General features: G+C 35.7%; 1 protein-coding gene across 2 annotated transcripts in view; it reads right to left on the bottom strand.

The window, feature by feature from the left end:
- PDZRN4 (PDZ domain containing ring finger 4) overlaps positions 1-17,000 on the bottom strand; it is a 358,432-nt gene that overhangs the window by 8,611 nt on the left and 332,821 nt on the right. For both annotated transcript variants that reach the window (XM_081311909.1, XM_081311910.1), the window contains 4 exons: positions 13,920-14,018; positions 11,383-11,445; positions 4,799-4,900; positions 301-417 (listed from right to left, as the gene is read on the bottom strand). In XM_081311909.1, coding sequence (XP_081168035.1) covers positions 301-417; positions 4,799-4,900; positions 11,383-11,445; positions 13,920-14,018 — 381 coding nt within the window. The remainder of the gene's footprint in view (positions 1-300; positions 418-4,798; positions 4,901-11,382; positions 11,446-13,919; positions 14,019-17,000) is intronic.

Here is a 17,000-nt window from a genome sequence, read left to right as displayed (position 1 = left end):
TCACGGTTTTACTATAAATTTCTGTAATTAGGTTGAAACAGTACCTGGGTCAACATTTGAATACTATTGTACTCTATTAACAACAGTCTCTGAGCTTCTCAAGCTAGAAATATTCTTAACAGAAAAAAAAAATATTCCTTCGGCTTCATTTGAGATGATCATTTGCTCTAAAAAATTACCATTACAGAGATGTTTGATCAAACCCTTAGATTGTGTTTTTTTTTTCTCCATTTATGGTTCTACATTTAAAGAAAGAACTAGCAACATTTCAAATGCTGTCATTCAAATTGTTGGCCCTACCTGCTCCACCTCATTGGCAGTGTGCTGCATTGCTTCATTATGCTGTTCTTCCAACATTTCTAAGTTTAACTCCTCTAAGAATTCATTCCTTTCATCTTCCAGCCAGCCTTCATCCAGCTGCAAAAGAATATATTAGTACATTATATTATGTTAGTGAGAACTCATGCTAAAATAGGGTAAACTTAAGTGGCGATGCCTGACCAGTTCCTTTTATCATAATGATTCTCTTCAGAATACCAGCCTCCTATAGTTCACCTCTCAGAAAGAAGAAAAGGTAATACAAAAAATAAAATTGGATTCTTTTATCCTTTCCTGTAACAGTGCTACAGATTTTCTCCCATAACTGAGTAAATCTCACAGCATAGAACATTACCTTCTTTCAAAATGTATGAAAAGCATACTGCATAATCCACAGCTGTCATGCTCATTACTTCCAACAGTCCCGGAGTTGAAAGAACTGCAATGATACTAATAGGACTATGGGGCAATTAGGTGCTTTTTTCCCTTACAACAACCCCCAATGAGATCATCTGCAAAGTCACCCCACAGGCTGATGTAACCCTCATCCTGTTTTTGTTGTTTCTTTGTTTTTGTTTTTTACTTTTAGACGGGTAATTCCCAAGGTAACAAGATAGTTGACAAGATGGAGCTAACATCTATTTCATTTGTAAATAATGGACACGAAAAATACATCAATGCTGTATCATGTCTGTTTGTTTATTTTCTCAGGCACTGAGTATCAAACCTAGGGCCTCATGCATACAAAGCCTGTGCTCTCTCACTGAGCTACAACCCCAGATCCCATCCTATATTAATTCACTTTTGAGGCTCGATTACTAGAAAAAGACTTGTTGATGGCCGATGAAGCTGTGTATAGCATATAGGGCTTTATTTGTGGGTGCAAGATGCATGTGTTCTTGTGGGAATCTTACACAAATGAAACTGAATAAATGCTTTTGTCTCCTCCACAAAATGAAGTGAAAAGTTGGTGATTATCTTGCTAATATGATTGGTGTTGACAGTCAATACAGCTAATTTGCCTCAAAGTGGATTCTGGAGCTGGATTACATAAATTAGCTGTCTATAGTTATTAAATGAATTAGGTTATTGTCAAAACTCTGCTTTACTCTGTGTTACAAAGAAATGACTTTCTAGTCATGGACAATAGAGTGCTTTCACCAACAAACTGGTAAAATAAGCTTTTAAATTGAATTGAACTTTTAAAACTTTAAAACATACACAAACCTGAAAGAGGCTAGAGTTGCAGCTCAGTGATAGAGCTCTTGCCTAGCACACATATAAGGCACTGGGTTCCATCCCCAGCACCACGTGAAAATCAATAAATAAAATAAAGGTATTGTTTCCATCCACAACTAAAAAAAAAAAATACAAAATACAAAATAAACCTGTAAGGTCAATAAAACCTCATCAAAGAGGAATGAGCATATATGTATCACTTTCATTAACAAGAAGGCAAATCATAGATTTTGTGTTATCTATTAAAGACCATGTAGAACAAACTTTAATCCAACGTGAGCCAAAAGTATGGACACAATTTTGACCCTCATTTATCTTAACATGGCCTGAATAAATTGACCTAACTGCACTCCACTGACTTTGATATGCAGATGAGCTATGATAGTCATGCTGACTAAAATTTTAAATTCAGTCCAATTTATAATTGTCCAAATTTACATTCTGTAATCCCTTTTAAGTGTCATGAAGCTACAAATGCCGGACTCTAAAAGAAATTACTTAAAGCTAAAAATGTTTGCTTTTCATGAACACAGCAAGGATTTTTTCTTTAATTAGTTCAAAACAAAATATTTCCTAATACTGATATAGTGAGTGATGGAACAGAGTCTTTTGAGGTTTAAATGAAGTGGTAGAAAAGGTAAAGAGAACTAAGTAGAAATTAATGATTCCCTATTACTCTTTTCATATGGGCTAACACTATACAACCCTGAGATGTCATCTATAGTCAGCACGCCTATTTTAATAAACTTCCCTGCAGGCTGGGAAGTAGAGGGAGATTCTTCTTGCTGGCTTCCTTTCCCTATTGTATTTCCCTTTCTACCTAGACATTCACTCACTGCTGTCTGAGTCTAATGCTTCAACAGAGATTGGCATCCCTCTTGAGCTGAGCTGCAGGAAAGGAAGAATTGTCTGCATAATACAGTGGGGATCTGTCTGCACCAGAGTGGACAATATGTAACATTGCAGAAAAAGGAACAATATACACTGTCTCAAAAGTAGTGGCTACAGGTTCCTATGAGAACCCTCTCTGCCCCTATGTCCTGAGGGGAATAGGACAGAAAAGCAATATCTTTAATGGTCTGAGGAAGAAAATGGGCAGGAAATGAAAGAGAGGTGACAGGGAATGAAGGAAATGAGTTATTTAAAAAATATTGCACAGATGCACAATACTGCCGCTAGCAACTTTGTAGATCATTTCCAAGAATCTAGCGAGTATTCGAAGCATTTTTAAAAAACATTCTAAAAGCACACAAAATGCTTCCACATTCTCCCTGAATAAAATACACATGCAAAAAAATGCAGTGAGATATATTAACTTTGATAGGGAAAAATGGGTAATATAAAGACAACTTTTTTGTTTGCTTTTTTTGGGGGGGGGTGGGTAGTGACTTTATATCATGTCTGCTTAAATTGCATTTTTTTTTTAAAGAGAGAGTGAGAGAGGAGAGAGAGAGAGAATTTTTTTTTTAATATTTATTTCTTAGTTCTCGGCGGACACAACATCTTTGTTGGTATGTGGTGCTGAGGATCGAACCCGGGCCGCACGCATGCCAGGCGAGCGAGCTACCGCTTGAGCCACATCCCCAGCCCCTTAAATTGCATTTTTAAGGTGTGTATTTTCTTTGCTGATTTCTCTGGAAATCTGATTTTCTATAGGCAATTAGCTTCCTTTCAGTGCAATGAAGCCTTCTTTAGGATCAATGAGCTAATGCACATACTGATTTTGACAGGCAGGGTAGCATCCTATGGAGTCAGAGGACCATCTTTGATAAATTGGGGAAAGTAAGTCTCATTTGAAAATTCATTCTCCAATATTGATTCTTTTGAGGGAAAGACCAGGAGTGTAGCCAAATATTCAAAGATGCCACTGGTTCTGCCAAGCATATGTATTCCATCAAAGATTCAGAGGATCTGGTCCTGTGTCATTAATTTCTATTCTTTTCATAGCCCATTATGGCTGTTATGTGGCATAGTTTAAGGAAATGCCTTTAGTTCTAAATTAATGAGTTTCTCTAGCAGTTACACAAAAAGGGCAGGAAACCACCTTATAATATAAAGATTTCTTTTGCATTACTGAGTTCATTTCAATTTACCATGAATTTCACAAATATTTAGCCCTTTTATTCTGTTCTTTTTCAAGAAAATGTGATCAGTGAGATAACAGATTTGAGAAATTTCCAGGTAATTGTTACAGTCTCATTCGTATTTCAAAAATTCATTACCACCTAGGCAACCCAGCCAGTTGTGTGGGGTCACTTCCCTACTCCTAAGACCTCAGGTGTGTGACTCTATTCTGCTCCAGGCCATGGCTGACTTTTATGAGAACCATTTAGAATGGTCAAGGGCATAAAGGAAATATATGCGGAAAGGGTGATCTTTTATAACCACTATATTCAAGTCAGGACTCAGTCTGACACTGAAATACACTTACTCAATGTAATTTATAGATAGTATGTAGTTACTGAGTCTGAAAAATATCAGATCAATAACCTAAGAGACAAATGGCGATATAACTAACTTCACTCAAACTACTGACAGATGGATAGAACGGTGACAATGTATTGTCCTTTCTGCATTGTGGTAGGACAGAAAAAGGATATAAAAGGAAGTACCAATAGTACATTTCTTCCACCATTACCTCTCCTTTATTTTCATGACATCTTTCTCGGTAAAGATATAACAGAATTCCTTTAGAAACATCAGATTTTTGGTTGGACAAATGTTTCTGTCATATCGAACTTGGAAAAAAATTCACTTAATATATATATGGGACCACACCAAACTACATAAAATACCTTACATGACAGCTATTAAATATGCTAATGTTCTCATTAGAGATTCTTTTACCATACCTTCATATGCCAATTAAGTATTTTTTAGATGGGAAGCTAATGTGAGGATTCACACAAAATTAAAAATCATATAAAGTCAACCATTTGTGTGACTTCATTTAAAAACTGGCAAGTGGAAAGAGAGAATAATGATTCAATTTTGTGTGCTTTAAATATCCTCAAGTGGGATATTTAGCTGGTATTCTGTATAAGGCAGTCTTCAATGTATACTTTTTTTTGGTAAAGTTGGTAAATTAGAAAAGATCAGTCTTGGTTGTATTTTGTATGCTTGGTTTTACAGGTATCTATGAGGTTGATTTGATGTAGAATAGCAGATAATGATTGTAGTTTCATCCACAAAGTCAGTGAATATCGAGTACAGTCTGAGGACGTTTGATCTCCGTTCTGACCTGAATCTCTGGTCTTGCAACAAGCAGCACGATTCTCTTACACTCATCACTAGACAGCAATGCCACTGCTTCTTCTCGATTCTGGACATCTTCCCCATTTATCTAGAAAACAAATGAAAGTGGCACATTAGTTTCCATTTCCACAATGCTGCGCACAATAAATGGCAAATATCAGCTCATTTATGGTAAATGTATGGACAATGAAGCTCACACAATGGGCTCATCTTCAGCCCCTCCGTGGAAAGTGCCTTCACTCAATTACGCGCTTACTGTAAGAGCTATATCGATCCCTGAAGGATGGCAGACATCAGAGGAAGCAGTTATGTTCATAAATGTCCAACCTGCGCCCTGGCAACATACATCTAGCAACACAATTAACCAGCCCCTGACAGGTGACGTTCATCTTTCTCCGCTCAGAGTAATGGAAGTGTCACTCTGAGATAATAGTGCTGGGGGAAGCAGGACTGGCAATACCACAACTGAAATCCGTCATCCTGCATGCTTGCTGTGAGCCAATTAGAGGGCTGCAGTATTATCTCTCACCAGGCGATGCTCCCAAGCCACTGCTGATTGCATTTTCACTTAATCATTTCATATTTGTGTGTGGGTCTGACTCAGATGCCCAAACATCACTCAGGGTGTATCTCAGTGCTTAGCTAATCAAAAGGAGAAACTCATCAGTAACCTCCTCATCAAAACTCCAGCTCTTTTCTAAGATTTCCTAACCCTAAACTCATGCAATATCTTAACTATACTTCCATGTTTTTAAAAATTAACATAGAATAAATTTGACTTGTTAATAAAAATGAGGGAAAGAAACCAATCTTCAGTAAACTATAAGCTACACAGAAAAGACTCCTATGGCATTTGAAATCTGCTTTTTTACTTTTTATAAGTTCTAAAGATAGAGTAAATGAAACATCTAAAGTTTGTATTTTAAACTAGACTTTCAGGATCAAATGTATTTAGCTTTTAGTTTTTGTTTTAGTATTTAAAAATTAAAATCTTAAATGTTGAATTTTAAGACAGATAATAAACATTTTCATATATAATATATAATCAAAATATATGAAAAGAAATTTTCATATATTTTACCTAAGGCAAGTATTAAATTATTTCAATAAGAGACATATGGAAAATATGGCTGCACTAACCATTTTTTCCATAATTAACATCCTTTACTAAGGATTGTTGTGTAAAACATTAAGTAGACTACTGTGGTTTCCCCCTGTGAGACTCAGGGATGCTGGCTGATGAAAGGAGGATAGACACAATGATTAGGAAGCAAGAAATCTCAACTTTAGACCACAATTATGGTCTTTTTAAAAAATAAATAAATTTATTTATTTTTATGTGTTGCTAAGGATCAAACCCTCTGCCTCAGAAGTGCCAGTCAAGCACTCTCCCACGGTGCCACAATCCCAGCCCCCACAATTATGATCTTTATTCCTAGCCTCTTATCATATGTTTAAAAAGCCCACAATCCAACCCACATGTTACATCTTCTCTGACAAATGCAAATACTACCTTCGTTTCTTGCTTACAATGCAAACAAGAAAGCCAACTTTTACAAGTTTATGTGCATTGTTTATTTTTTTCAACTACAAATAAAATCTGTCAACTTAGAAAACAGGATGCATGATCCCAAAGTGGGGACTAATGACAGAAAAGGGTATGTTGTGGTTTTTTTTCTGATAAATGTATCAGAAAAGTTATGTATGTATTGAATCTAAGGTGTTTTTTTTTTTCTCAAAGATAAATTTGGGTCTTCATGGATTCTACTGTACCTCCTCCATTCTATACTAAGTTTTATTTTAAAATAATGACTATAATTTTTATTGTCTTTTACCTTGGAGGGCTTATGTTCACTTTAAAGTAATTCTTAGTAGTATAGCTGTAATACAATTATATGTTTGTCAAACATGAACCTAATCATTTCATCTCCTCTCCCCTATGGGCACATTTTGATTTTAACTAAGTTGAGTTGAATGATTTCACACAGGTTATCTTCACCTTTTCTGTTTGAAATATAATTCTTACTACATTTCCCCCTGGTCTCCACTCAAAAATGAACATATGTTCCCATTCTTCATCTGAATTTCACTTGCCATCAATCTAAATATTCCTCATTCATATCAGCCTAAAGTTGTTATTATGTTTGCTATCTTAAAATGCATATAATAATGGTGCAGAGGGTTGTTACAGAAGGTTTAAATAAGTGATTGGTACAAAAAATCGTATTCAATGTTGGTACACATTAGTATTGATGCAATTGTTATAGTTATCACCATTTATACTTTAATTCTCAGTAAAGGCAAGACTCTTTCCTGTTATTTCTTGTTAAACGAAGCAAATATATTCATAAACAATAATTAAATCCACAGCAGTGAACATGGTTCTATTTAGAAAGATATTTACCTCCTATTTATTAACTCTAAGCCATCAGGAAAAAATATGATTTTCTTTTTTCAGTCCCTTTCCTGTTGGTATTCATCTTTCTCCTCTGAAAACTCCTCTGGAGAGCTTGGTCTCCAGTTCTGCCAATTAGTCCTAGTTTTTGTTTGGGGAGGGGATGGTGCAGATCAGTTGTTGCAGAAACACTTATAGTCAGAATCATACCAACGATGAAATGAATTTGCCTCAGAAATATGGCATTAAAATGTAATTTACTGTTTTCTTTTTGAAAATAAGGAACATTTTAGCCAACTGGTTGGTAGATCCCATTGTACTCAGGATTTAGTTTGATGCCCAAACTGATATTAAGGCAAGAAATACAGTCATGTGTTTCAGAAGATTCCTCTCAAGAAATGAAAAGATTTTAGGAATGGTACCACATAGAGCCTCCAAACTTCAATTTCCCGTGCTCCTGAAAAAAATGGCTTATGGAGTCAGGATTGCTTGTGAGGAAGTTGTCTAGAAGACCCCAGTTGACATAAAGGTGAAGAGAACCTCATAGCAAGGGAAGGAGATCTACAACTAATCAAGTCTCTCCTCTTACTGAAGGAACTCAATTTTAAGCAGAGAGAGAGGAAGAGAACCAAGAGGAGATAATATGTAACTTTTTTTTAATAAATGAGGAAAATATTTGTGGATAACATATATCCCAGTTTACATAATCATATGTAAAGATTAGTTTCAAGATGGATATTACTTTTGTCTTAGGAGAGATATGTCAAAAATATCACGTTAGGCCAAATCTCCTGCATGGATATGAGAGAGAATGAGCCTAAATACTTAGAAATGGTCTGATATAGCTTCTCTGCTTGTATGTACCAATTTTTGTTTCCTATATTATTGTACCCCAGAAGTTGATTGGTGACTGAAATTCTTGGCACCCAACTACCTACAGAATTTCTTAGGAAAAATCAATAATCTTAAGTAGAAAAGGAAAGATTTATTTCAAGTCTGTTTATATTTTAATATGGAGAGAAAAGGGTGAGTACAAAGTATAGAGATACAGATATTTAAAGAACACCAACAGGAAATAGCTATTCATAGGGAAGAAAATTCAAAAGTAGGAAGAAATTCTGAGGATAAGTTTATGTGTAGCACACAGAAAGGGCTCATTAGAAGTCTCCATATTCCACTGTTGAGTTCTGGCAGAGATCTGTCTGGAAGTAATCCTTCGGAACATGTCGCACTTCCTGGCCAGCATGAGACGGGGCTGCTTACCTGGAGTGTTACACACTTACCATGCCAAGGAGAAAACAGAACGCAGTGGTTTCTCCTTGGGAAAGCTGATCATTTATTTCAGCATTTAACTCTTGCTTTCTAGCTCAGAAATACTTTCTTTGGTTGTGCAATTTCGTAAGAGGACTTCCCTAGGATAATTACTGTGGATGAATTTGACACAAGTTCTAGGCAGTGGCACAGAAACAGAACCAGCAAGCACTTGCAGAGGGAAAATTCATGAGAACCAGCAAGGTTCTCATGAAGCTATCCTAAGTGTGAGTACATGTGATGTTTTTCGTGTGAGGTCATTTCACAAGCACCTGGTGTGCTAAATGGAAAAAAATCTTAGCTACACACTAAGGGCAGGACCATAAACTGTGCTCTACTTAGGTCATTGTGAACAGAAAATTAGAATCCCAATTGCTCTAAAGAGATTCATTTAAATAAAAGCCAGCCAGGAAACCTCAAGGATAAGGAGTAAATCCTCTGTTTCCCTCACTCTCATTTCCCTGGGAAAGGAGTCATTAATTGTTCATTACATGGTATCCCATAATCTCTCATCAGCCATATGGGAGCTATTTGTCTATGGGTACAATTTTGTCACAGTTTTACTTAATATAATTCCACAATCACCCTTAAGACATTGTTGCCTATGTGCACAGACAGAATTGAGTTCTAGGCTTTTTAATGTGACATGTATTTATTCATTAAGTGTGACATATTTGTCACAGAATATAAAGTAATCAGGCAGCAAACAACACTTTATCAATCCTGCTGTTGTTTCTTCAATGAACCAACTCCATTAAGGAATGTTTTATTATCTTGCAGACTTTTCTTCAGAAATTTATCCACCCACAATATAGCTGAGACTCTAGAAATGTCAAAACATTGTATGCATGTATGGAAAGGTGAATTTTATTTCTAAAATGACACCCACAGGACTAATTTTAATAACTGTGTTTGTGTATCTGGCCTATATGAGGGTGGTTAGCTGGAAATTAGCAAAGAAGTCAGGTGAGAAAATAATAGAAGGTGGTGTGGAGACTAGATGGTGAGAAGAAGTGGCAGCTGGTGCCAGCCAAGAGATCAGTAAGAAAAATGACAATATGTAGACTCAGTACATCCAAATAGGGTCACTTAATATCAGGGCACAAAATGTCCTACATGTTTCAGTCATTGAGCTTTTCATTTCATTATTGCATTGTGTAATGATTGCTGGGTATAGCATGACCCTGAGCATCAAAAGGTAGCATCATTTTTAGTATATTTAATTGGAGATGGTAACACAACGAACAGTACATTTTAAATTATTTTCAAATTTAAAGAGTAAGCATTTTAAAAGCTTTGTGCCTGGATGATACACTAAAATGGTACTCTTAATTTCTCAATGAGGCTGTATAGGTCTTATTTATCTTATCAACTGAATAGCTCATTTCATTCATTGAATTTTTCCTGTGGATTGTGAAAGATGATGCAAATATGATGGCAAATAAGACTATGTCTTGGTTTCCTGGTTCACTTTTTCTTCCTGTGATGAATCCAAAGACAGACACAATTCCATTTTGTTTAACTACAAGTCTCCACTTACCATTCTCACAGAACTAAAAACGATTCTCTGCAAACTAGTAGGACCCCAAGCGACCATTAACTCATTATCCTTAACTAATGGGAATCTTAGTAGAAGATTTTTTGATGAAAAGGGAGTTCTGCTACAGAGAGGAAAAGGGATAAAGAAGTGGTGGGATTCAGTGAGTGTCCCCTTGAAGAAGGAAGAGAAGAAAAGGCTGCAGATGCACAGCCACATCATGACGGTGTCACCCTGTATTGTGACCCTCTATGTAAACTGATGTCTTCCTGGGAGAGGTTGCCCAGAATGCTGGGAGGCAACTATCATAATTTTGAAACTGAGATTTTTCCAAAGAAACATCCTTTGGAGGTCCACATACAGCAAGGAGAAATGGAAACTGTGTCACCCCAACTAGAAGTTCTGTTGGGTGTTTTAACAGTGTGTACTCCTTCAACTTGCTATTATAGTTGTCCTCTCTCATTTACAGTTGTGATTGACAGTGAAGCTCAACCTAGAAGGATCTCTGTTCTTATGGGGACACAGGAGCTGGGGAGCCTGTGTCTTTCTGCATCCACTCTTTATGGGAGAGGACTCTGAAGGTATGGAATATGTACAGGCAGGTTTGGAGCAGAAACTCAAACTTTTGTTATTCCTGATTTGCCTGGAACTTTCTTGGCAGCCCTGCAATCTCTCTGTGTTCTGCTTATTGTCTCCCTCATTAAACTGATATTTAATCACTTTCTGTATTTTCACATTTCTGTATGAAGAAGAAATTGTATTTCCTGGCCCCAGCAACTCATTAGTGAGTGGTTGAACCTTCTTCAGATGTCAAAACTTTCATATAGTAAAGGATCATCTGGATCCAAGTTCACCTAATTTATTCTAGACAAGGCAGCAATTGTTACTGCTGATGCTGCTAGAAATAATAGCTACTAATGGTTATTAAACACTTTCACACACTGGGTTCAGCATTTTTCATGCATAATATGTGATCTTCACAACAATAATAGGTTATATAATTGTTACCACTTTCTAAGCTGTGAAAATGGACTTGAAATGAAAGGAGGTTAAGTGATGTGCCCAGCCAAGCCAATGGTGGACCTAGGAGTTGAAGTCCAGGAATCCCACTCCAGAGATTGATATTAACCCATTAATTATTATCTGATAACTCTTAAGAAATGCTACCATCTTTACTTTAAAAATGTCCAAATGGTAGCTTTTCTATTTCATAGATGTTGATATACAAAAGCAAAGACAAAATCTGTTCTCTAATGTTTTATAGGAAACATAATAAAAACTTTTGGGTAGACAGTAGGAGAATTAAGGAAATAACCACACCACATACTTGCAAAATTCGATCCCCTTCTCGAATCCGTCCATCCTTGGCAGCGATGCTATTTGGATCTACCTGCAATGGAAAGGATATACATGTTTAAAAGGGCAGTCAGTATCCACCCAAGAACTTACAGATTCAGTTTTCAGTTCCTGGTTCAAAATTCTCTATTGATTTTTGACAGAGTGCATGTTGTATTTTTATCCATCAAAAATTACTACTCCTATCCAGGCATGGTGGTGCTTACCTGTAATCCCAGGGGCTCCAGAGGCTGAGGCAGGAGGATTTAATATTCAAAGACAGCCTCAGCAATGGTGAGGTATTAAGCAATTCAAGGTCTAAATATTATATAAAATAGGGCTGGGGATGAATTCCTGAGTTCAATTCCAGGTACCAAAAAAAATTACTAATCCTAAAAATGTAAATAGACTATTTTAGAGTTAACAATAATAAAATGAAGTGGATTAGAGTAGAACTTGATTTGAAGACTTTTTTTCTCCCTCCTTCCATCCATCCCTTCCTTCTTTCTCTTTCCTTTTTTTTCCTCACATTCATTCATTTATTTCTGAATCTCAGTTGTCAGATGGTCTTCAGCTGACATGAAATGTTAATGTTAGGATTCTCTGGACCCAGGAAATTTTCTTTCTACTAAGTCAGTCTTTAAATCCTGCCCTGGCTGTCTTAGAAAAGCTGATAGTTATACTATAAGTCCACATTTATTAAAGGGATTTCTGTCTCATAAGTATATTAATTTATGAAGGGATTTATAACCTATTTTGCTTAAGAAATGAAAAAAAGAAATCTTAGCTATCCATTTTATTACTCAGTATCACTTTACATACAGGATCAAGTATTTTAACTGTAAACTATTTTAGAATAAATAGATATTTAAAGGTCTAGCAAGAGTGTATCAACATTTTAATGTGCTGAACTTGAGTGATGACTTACAGTTCACTGGGGGAATTCCACCTAGCAGATTTCTGATGATTTCAAACTATTTACTTGGCTTGTTGCTTCAAAACTTTTTCCAAGCAAAGTATTTCAAATGTAGCTTGAGGTTGATCCAGCCTACCCAGATCTTTGATATTACTTTCTTATTAGGGGTGCCACCTAACAACTGAGTCTTAAGTGATAAATCAAATGCATGCAACTATAATTACATAGAGGAGAGGTAAGAACAACATTCCTTCCAAGTCCTATGCTCAGTTCCTGTGGTTTCTTAATCATCCCTGGAAGGTGAAGCTTCAAATCTGACATTTAAATAGTAAATAGAGACTTATCAAAAGGAAGTGAGGGATCATCAATCAATTGTATCCCATTTAAAAGCTATTCACAATCTAAAACTTTGTCTTCAAAACTATAATCAAACTAATTTCAAACTCTTAGCTTTCTACCTCTGTGCTTATTACAAAAGATAGTTCAGGAGGGATTTCTTTTACTTTCTCAATTTAATCAGAGGGATTGTCATAGCTTTACATTTGAAAGAAGTATATAGATCAAATATTCTCTGGAGCATTTTCCATCGGAAGAGCCAGTCAGCAAATTCTTTGGAAAAATGATAAATAATACATTCTACATTTATCAAGATGTGTAGTTTTTCTGAGTTTGTTAATTATGTGATCACTTTCATATTCTAAACAGCTCTACAAAAACAATAATATAAAGATTGTTGCATTGAATTTCTAGTTGAGAAAGCTGAAGCCTGTCATGTTAGGTAATATTTTCAGCACCATAGCCATGAGAACTTGGAACAACATGGAAGAGCAATTGTATATTAGTTTGTCTAACTCTTGAGTATTTTTCTACAGGAATATAGATAGATAGCTTCTACACATACACACACACAGACACACACACACACACACACTTATATAAGTGTGTGTTTGCATGCTGTGTGTAATTTCAATCATATGTAAATATAGTTTTGTTTTGTTTTTTTAAAAACTCCATACTTTGCTATTTCTCATAAAATGATCTTTGGAAGTTTTTTAAAAATCATCTATGGTAATAAATTTTATTGGACACTTTTTCAAAATAATTAATTGCAAAGGGTTTTCACCTTTAGTTCCTCACTTCTTAAAAGTGATTATGGGATTGAAAGAAACTGATAGATGTGCTCCTTGGGTATTCAAATTTATCCATCTCATCACTAGAGTAAAAGACGTGATTATTTCGAACATTAACTTAAAATAATTAGCTAATGCTATTGTTAACAGAACAATACAAGAAGCAATGGAATGGAAGGACAAATGTTTGCAGATCAAAAACTTTGCTCCACTCCCTGCATTCTTATGAGAATTTATTCAAATTTAGACAATGTTACTACTTTCACACTTTTCCTTGCTGGGATTCTATGGTAAAAGCATCCACATTAAACAAGCTGATAATAATTGCATTACTTGGGCAGCATAATTTACTTTCCTAATTGAAAGTGACAGTATTGGAACGTGGCCAATGCTTCACATACAAGCCTTGCAAGGATTTTCTCATTGTGAGTCCTTTCATTCCATCCCTCCCTTTCCTCCCCCCCCCCTCCACAGCATTCTTACCTCGCTGACATAAATGCCCATGTCTTCTTCATCATCTGTTCTGTAGCAGACTGTCAGACCGAGCTTCTCCTGACTGCTAACACGACACAACTCGACCTCCTGAGAGAACAGCACACAGAGCGACATTTATCTCAGAGAAATCTCACAGCAGAATGGAGAAGGCACAAATATTCTTTGGGTCACCCTGGGAAGTTTGAATATTACTGCCCAACATCTGAAATTAACTCATGTGACCCAAATTATCAAAATTTACCTTCAATGTGTATTTCTAAATATTCATCCCAATGTTACATATCTCCATTGTGAAGTTGTTAAATACAAACATTATGTGATCTTACATATTCATGTTATTGTGAAGTTGGAAATATGTAAGGTCTCAAAATGTTAAATATATATGTATATACAAATTATCAATCTATAAAATATTTGAGAACATCAAAGTAGATAGCAAAATCTCCTAAAATGTGTTTTCCTTAAAAAAAACATTTAAGTAAAATAAATTTAATAACATAAGTTTAAATTAATAAAAAAAACTCCATTGGACACATTCCATCAGTTCTTTTGAGTTCTCTACAATGTGACAATAAGCAAGTGTTTCATGAGGTCAGGTCAAGGTTTTCTATTGTTTTATAGAAACTCTCACCCTTGGAAAGGAATGGGTTCATCCAGGCTGAAGGGAGAGACATCAACAGTCATATGGGGCAGAGGCAATGATTCAAAATGCAGCAGTAAATGAACATGAAAATACATTTACTGAAATACATGGCTAAGGGGCTTGAAATGTCAGACCTTAGATAATGTATACTGAATCTATTTCCTGATTTATGCTCAGTAAAATAATAAAAAGTTCAGTGTATTTCACTTTTATATCATGAAACAGACTTGTACTACTTTCAGAAGCAGAAGACTTCAGGATAAATCACCTTAATTCCCAGCATTAAAACTCAAATTGATGCTCTAATCATGGAGCACTTGTTCCTATTGGATGAAGAATATATAGTAAATAATCAGAAGAGGAAGGACCAAATATATTTAAATTGGAAGTGAAATCTGGATCACATTTCTGGGACTCAGCTCTGAGGGAATTATGCCTTTGTCTGTGTTGCCTCATGCCCCTTCTCCATTGCCTGCAAGAGGCATGGTCTTGATGCTCAGTAAACGCTAGGAAGGTTGCTTGATTTTACTTCAAAATTTTTTCTACTGCACATTGCATTTTACAAAATAATTTTTATGGAGTTTTTCTTTGAAGGGAAATAGATTTGTGTGTGTGTGTGTGTGTGTGTGTATGTGTGTGTGTGTGTGTGTGTGTATAAAGAAGATTACTAAGCTTAACAGTAAAGTGCTAAATGTTTGTGTTCCCAAAATTTATACTGAAACTCAAATCCCAAAGTGAATGTTTTAGGTGGTTGGGGCCTTTGGCAGGTGATTAGGACATAAGGATTGAGACTCCACGAATACATTTAGTCTCCTTATGAAAGAAGTCCCAGTGAGCTAGCTTGCGACAAGCTGGGAGTTGTGCACTCTGAAAGGAAGTGAGCCTTCACCAGACACCAATATGCTGTCATGTTGACTTCCCAGCCTCTATTTTTGTGAGAAATAAGTTTCTGCTATTTATAAGCCACACTGTTTATGCTATTTTATTATAGTAGCCAGAATGGACTAAGACATAAAATATACATTTAACTGTTGAGGATTTGAAATAGTTATTTAGCAAACTATTTGGTAAATAAAGAAGATTCACTTCACTTCAAACAAGAGGATATTTTCTAGAACATTTTGCTACATTAGAAGAAATAGTATCCCTTTCAATTTTTGTGTTTCAGTGAAGTCCTTGTCATTGGATAGTGACCATTTATTTTAATGATATGCTACAAACTATGTGTAAATCCTTAGGGTATTTACTATCATAGACTCCAGTGACCCATAATTTTCACAGCTAACAGCAAATAAAACTAAATTTAGGTCCTCTATCCTGATACAAGTGCTGCAAATTAGTGAAATACATGAAACTCTGAAGAACTCACTTTTTGCTGGTGGGCAAAGGTATTACAAATTATATTAGTGGTTAAAAAGGTTATGGCATATGCTGAACAGTCACCAGAAGAGGTGGAAAAATTCCCTGATATAGATGAAGAACAGTAAATAGTGACATGATTTGGCACCAGAAACAAATATGTACACACCAAGCAAGGGTCTTTTAAAAACTGGCCACAATTAATGCCTCCAGAGGGAAGGAATACTTGAGTAAACCTGTACTATTAGGAAGGAAATACAGTGACAGAAGAGCTTCCATTACAGCAACCAGGTACGCAGTTAGTAAAGGAGCCTATGATTCCTCAGAGACCTATAGGGAACCTAAATATTCCATAAACAACTGACATTGGGCTTTTAAATCAAGGCAAATAAGAAGCTGTAGTCCAAGTCGAAATCCATTGACTTTCAATGTCCTGCTGTAAACTCACAATATTGTGGGAAGACATTTTTTGAAGGGAATGCTCTTTTGTAGTGTTTTCTTTATATTCTCAATGGTATGCCTTGATATTGGGGTTTGTTTAGTAGATGATTATCCATTTTTTTTGGCAATGCAATAAAATGTATCTATGAAAAAGAAAAAAGCAGAATCTACCCATAAGGCTTTAATATTCCAAATCAAAACTTCTATCTAAGAATCAGAGGAGAAAGGAGACTAAGATCCTGAGGTCCAAATAATTTTTCAATATTCTCATCTTACCTAAGTAAAACTCTAAAACAGGTCTCAATGTTATCTACCTAATGTTTGTTTTTGATACCCCTCATTTTAGACACTCAAAACCCCTCTTATATGTAGCATCTTGGAGTTTCCGAGGTCTGCTTTTCTGGGTAGAAATGGTAAAATGGTAGGTTTTCCATTTTACCTATCACCTAGCAAAATCTGGCATTTGGCATGGGCTTTCATTCTCTCACAAGTAGCTTTTGAGAAATGATTGATAAATAAATCTCTTTTAATAGGATCATCATGAAAGATCACTTAAAATGTGACCGAGCAGGTTTCAGGTCATACTAATATAGGTTGAAAATACAAAGCTTAGCTCAAAGGACTGA

Source organism: Spermophilus citellus, assembly GCF_964194105.1.
Source record: "Spermophilus citellus genome assembly, chromosome: 10".
NCBI lineage: Eukaryota > Metazoa > Chordata > Mammalia > Rodentia > Sciuridae > Spermophilus > Spermophilus citellus.
Note: the sequence above shows the minus strand (reverse complement) of the source record. Positions and strands in the feature narration are given on the sequence as shown.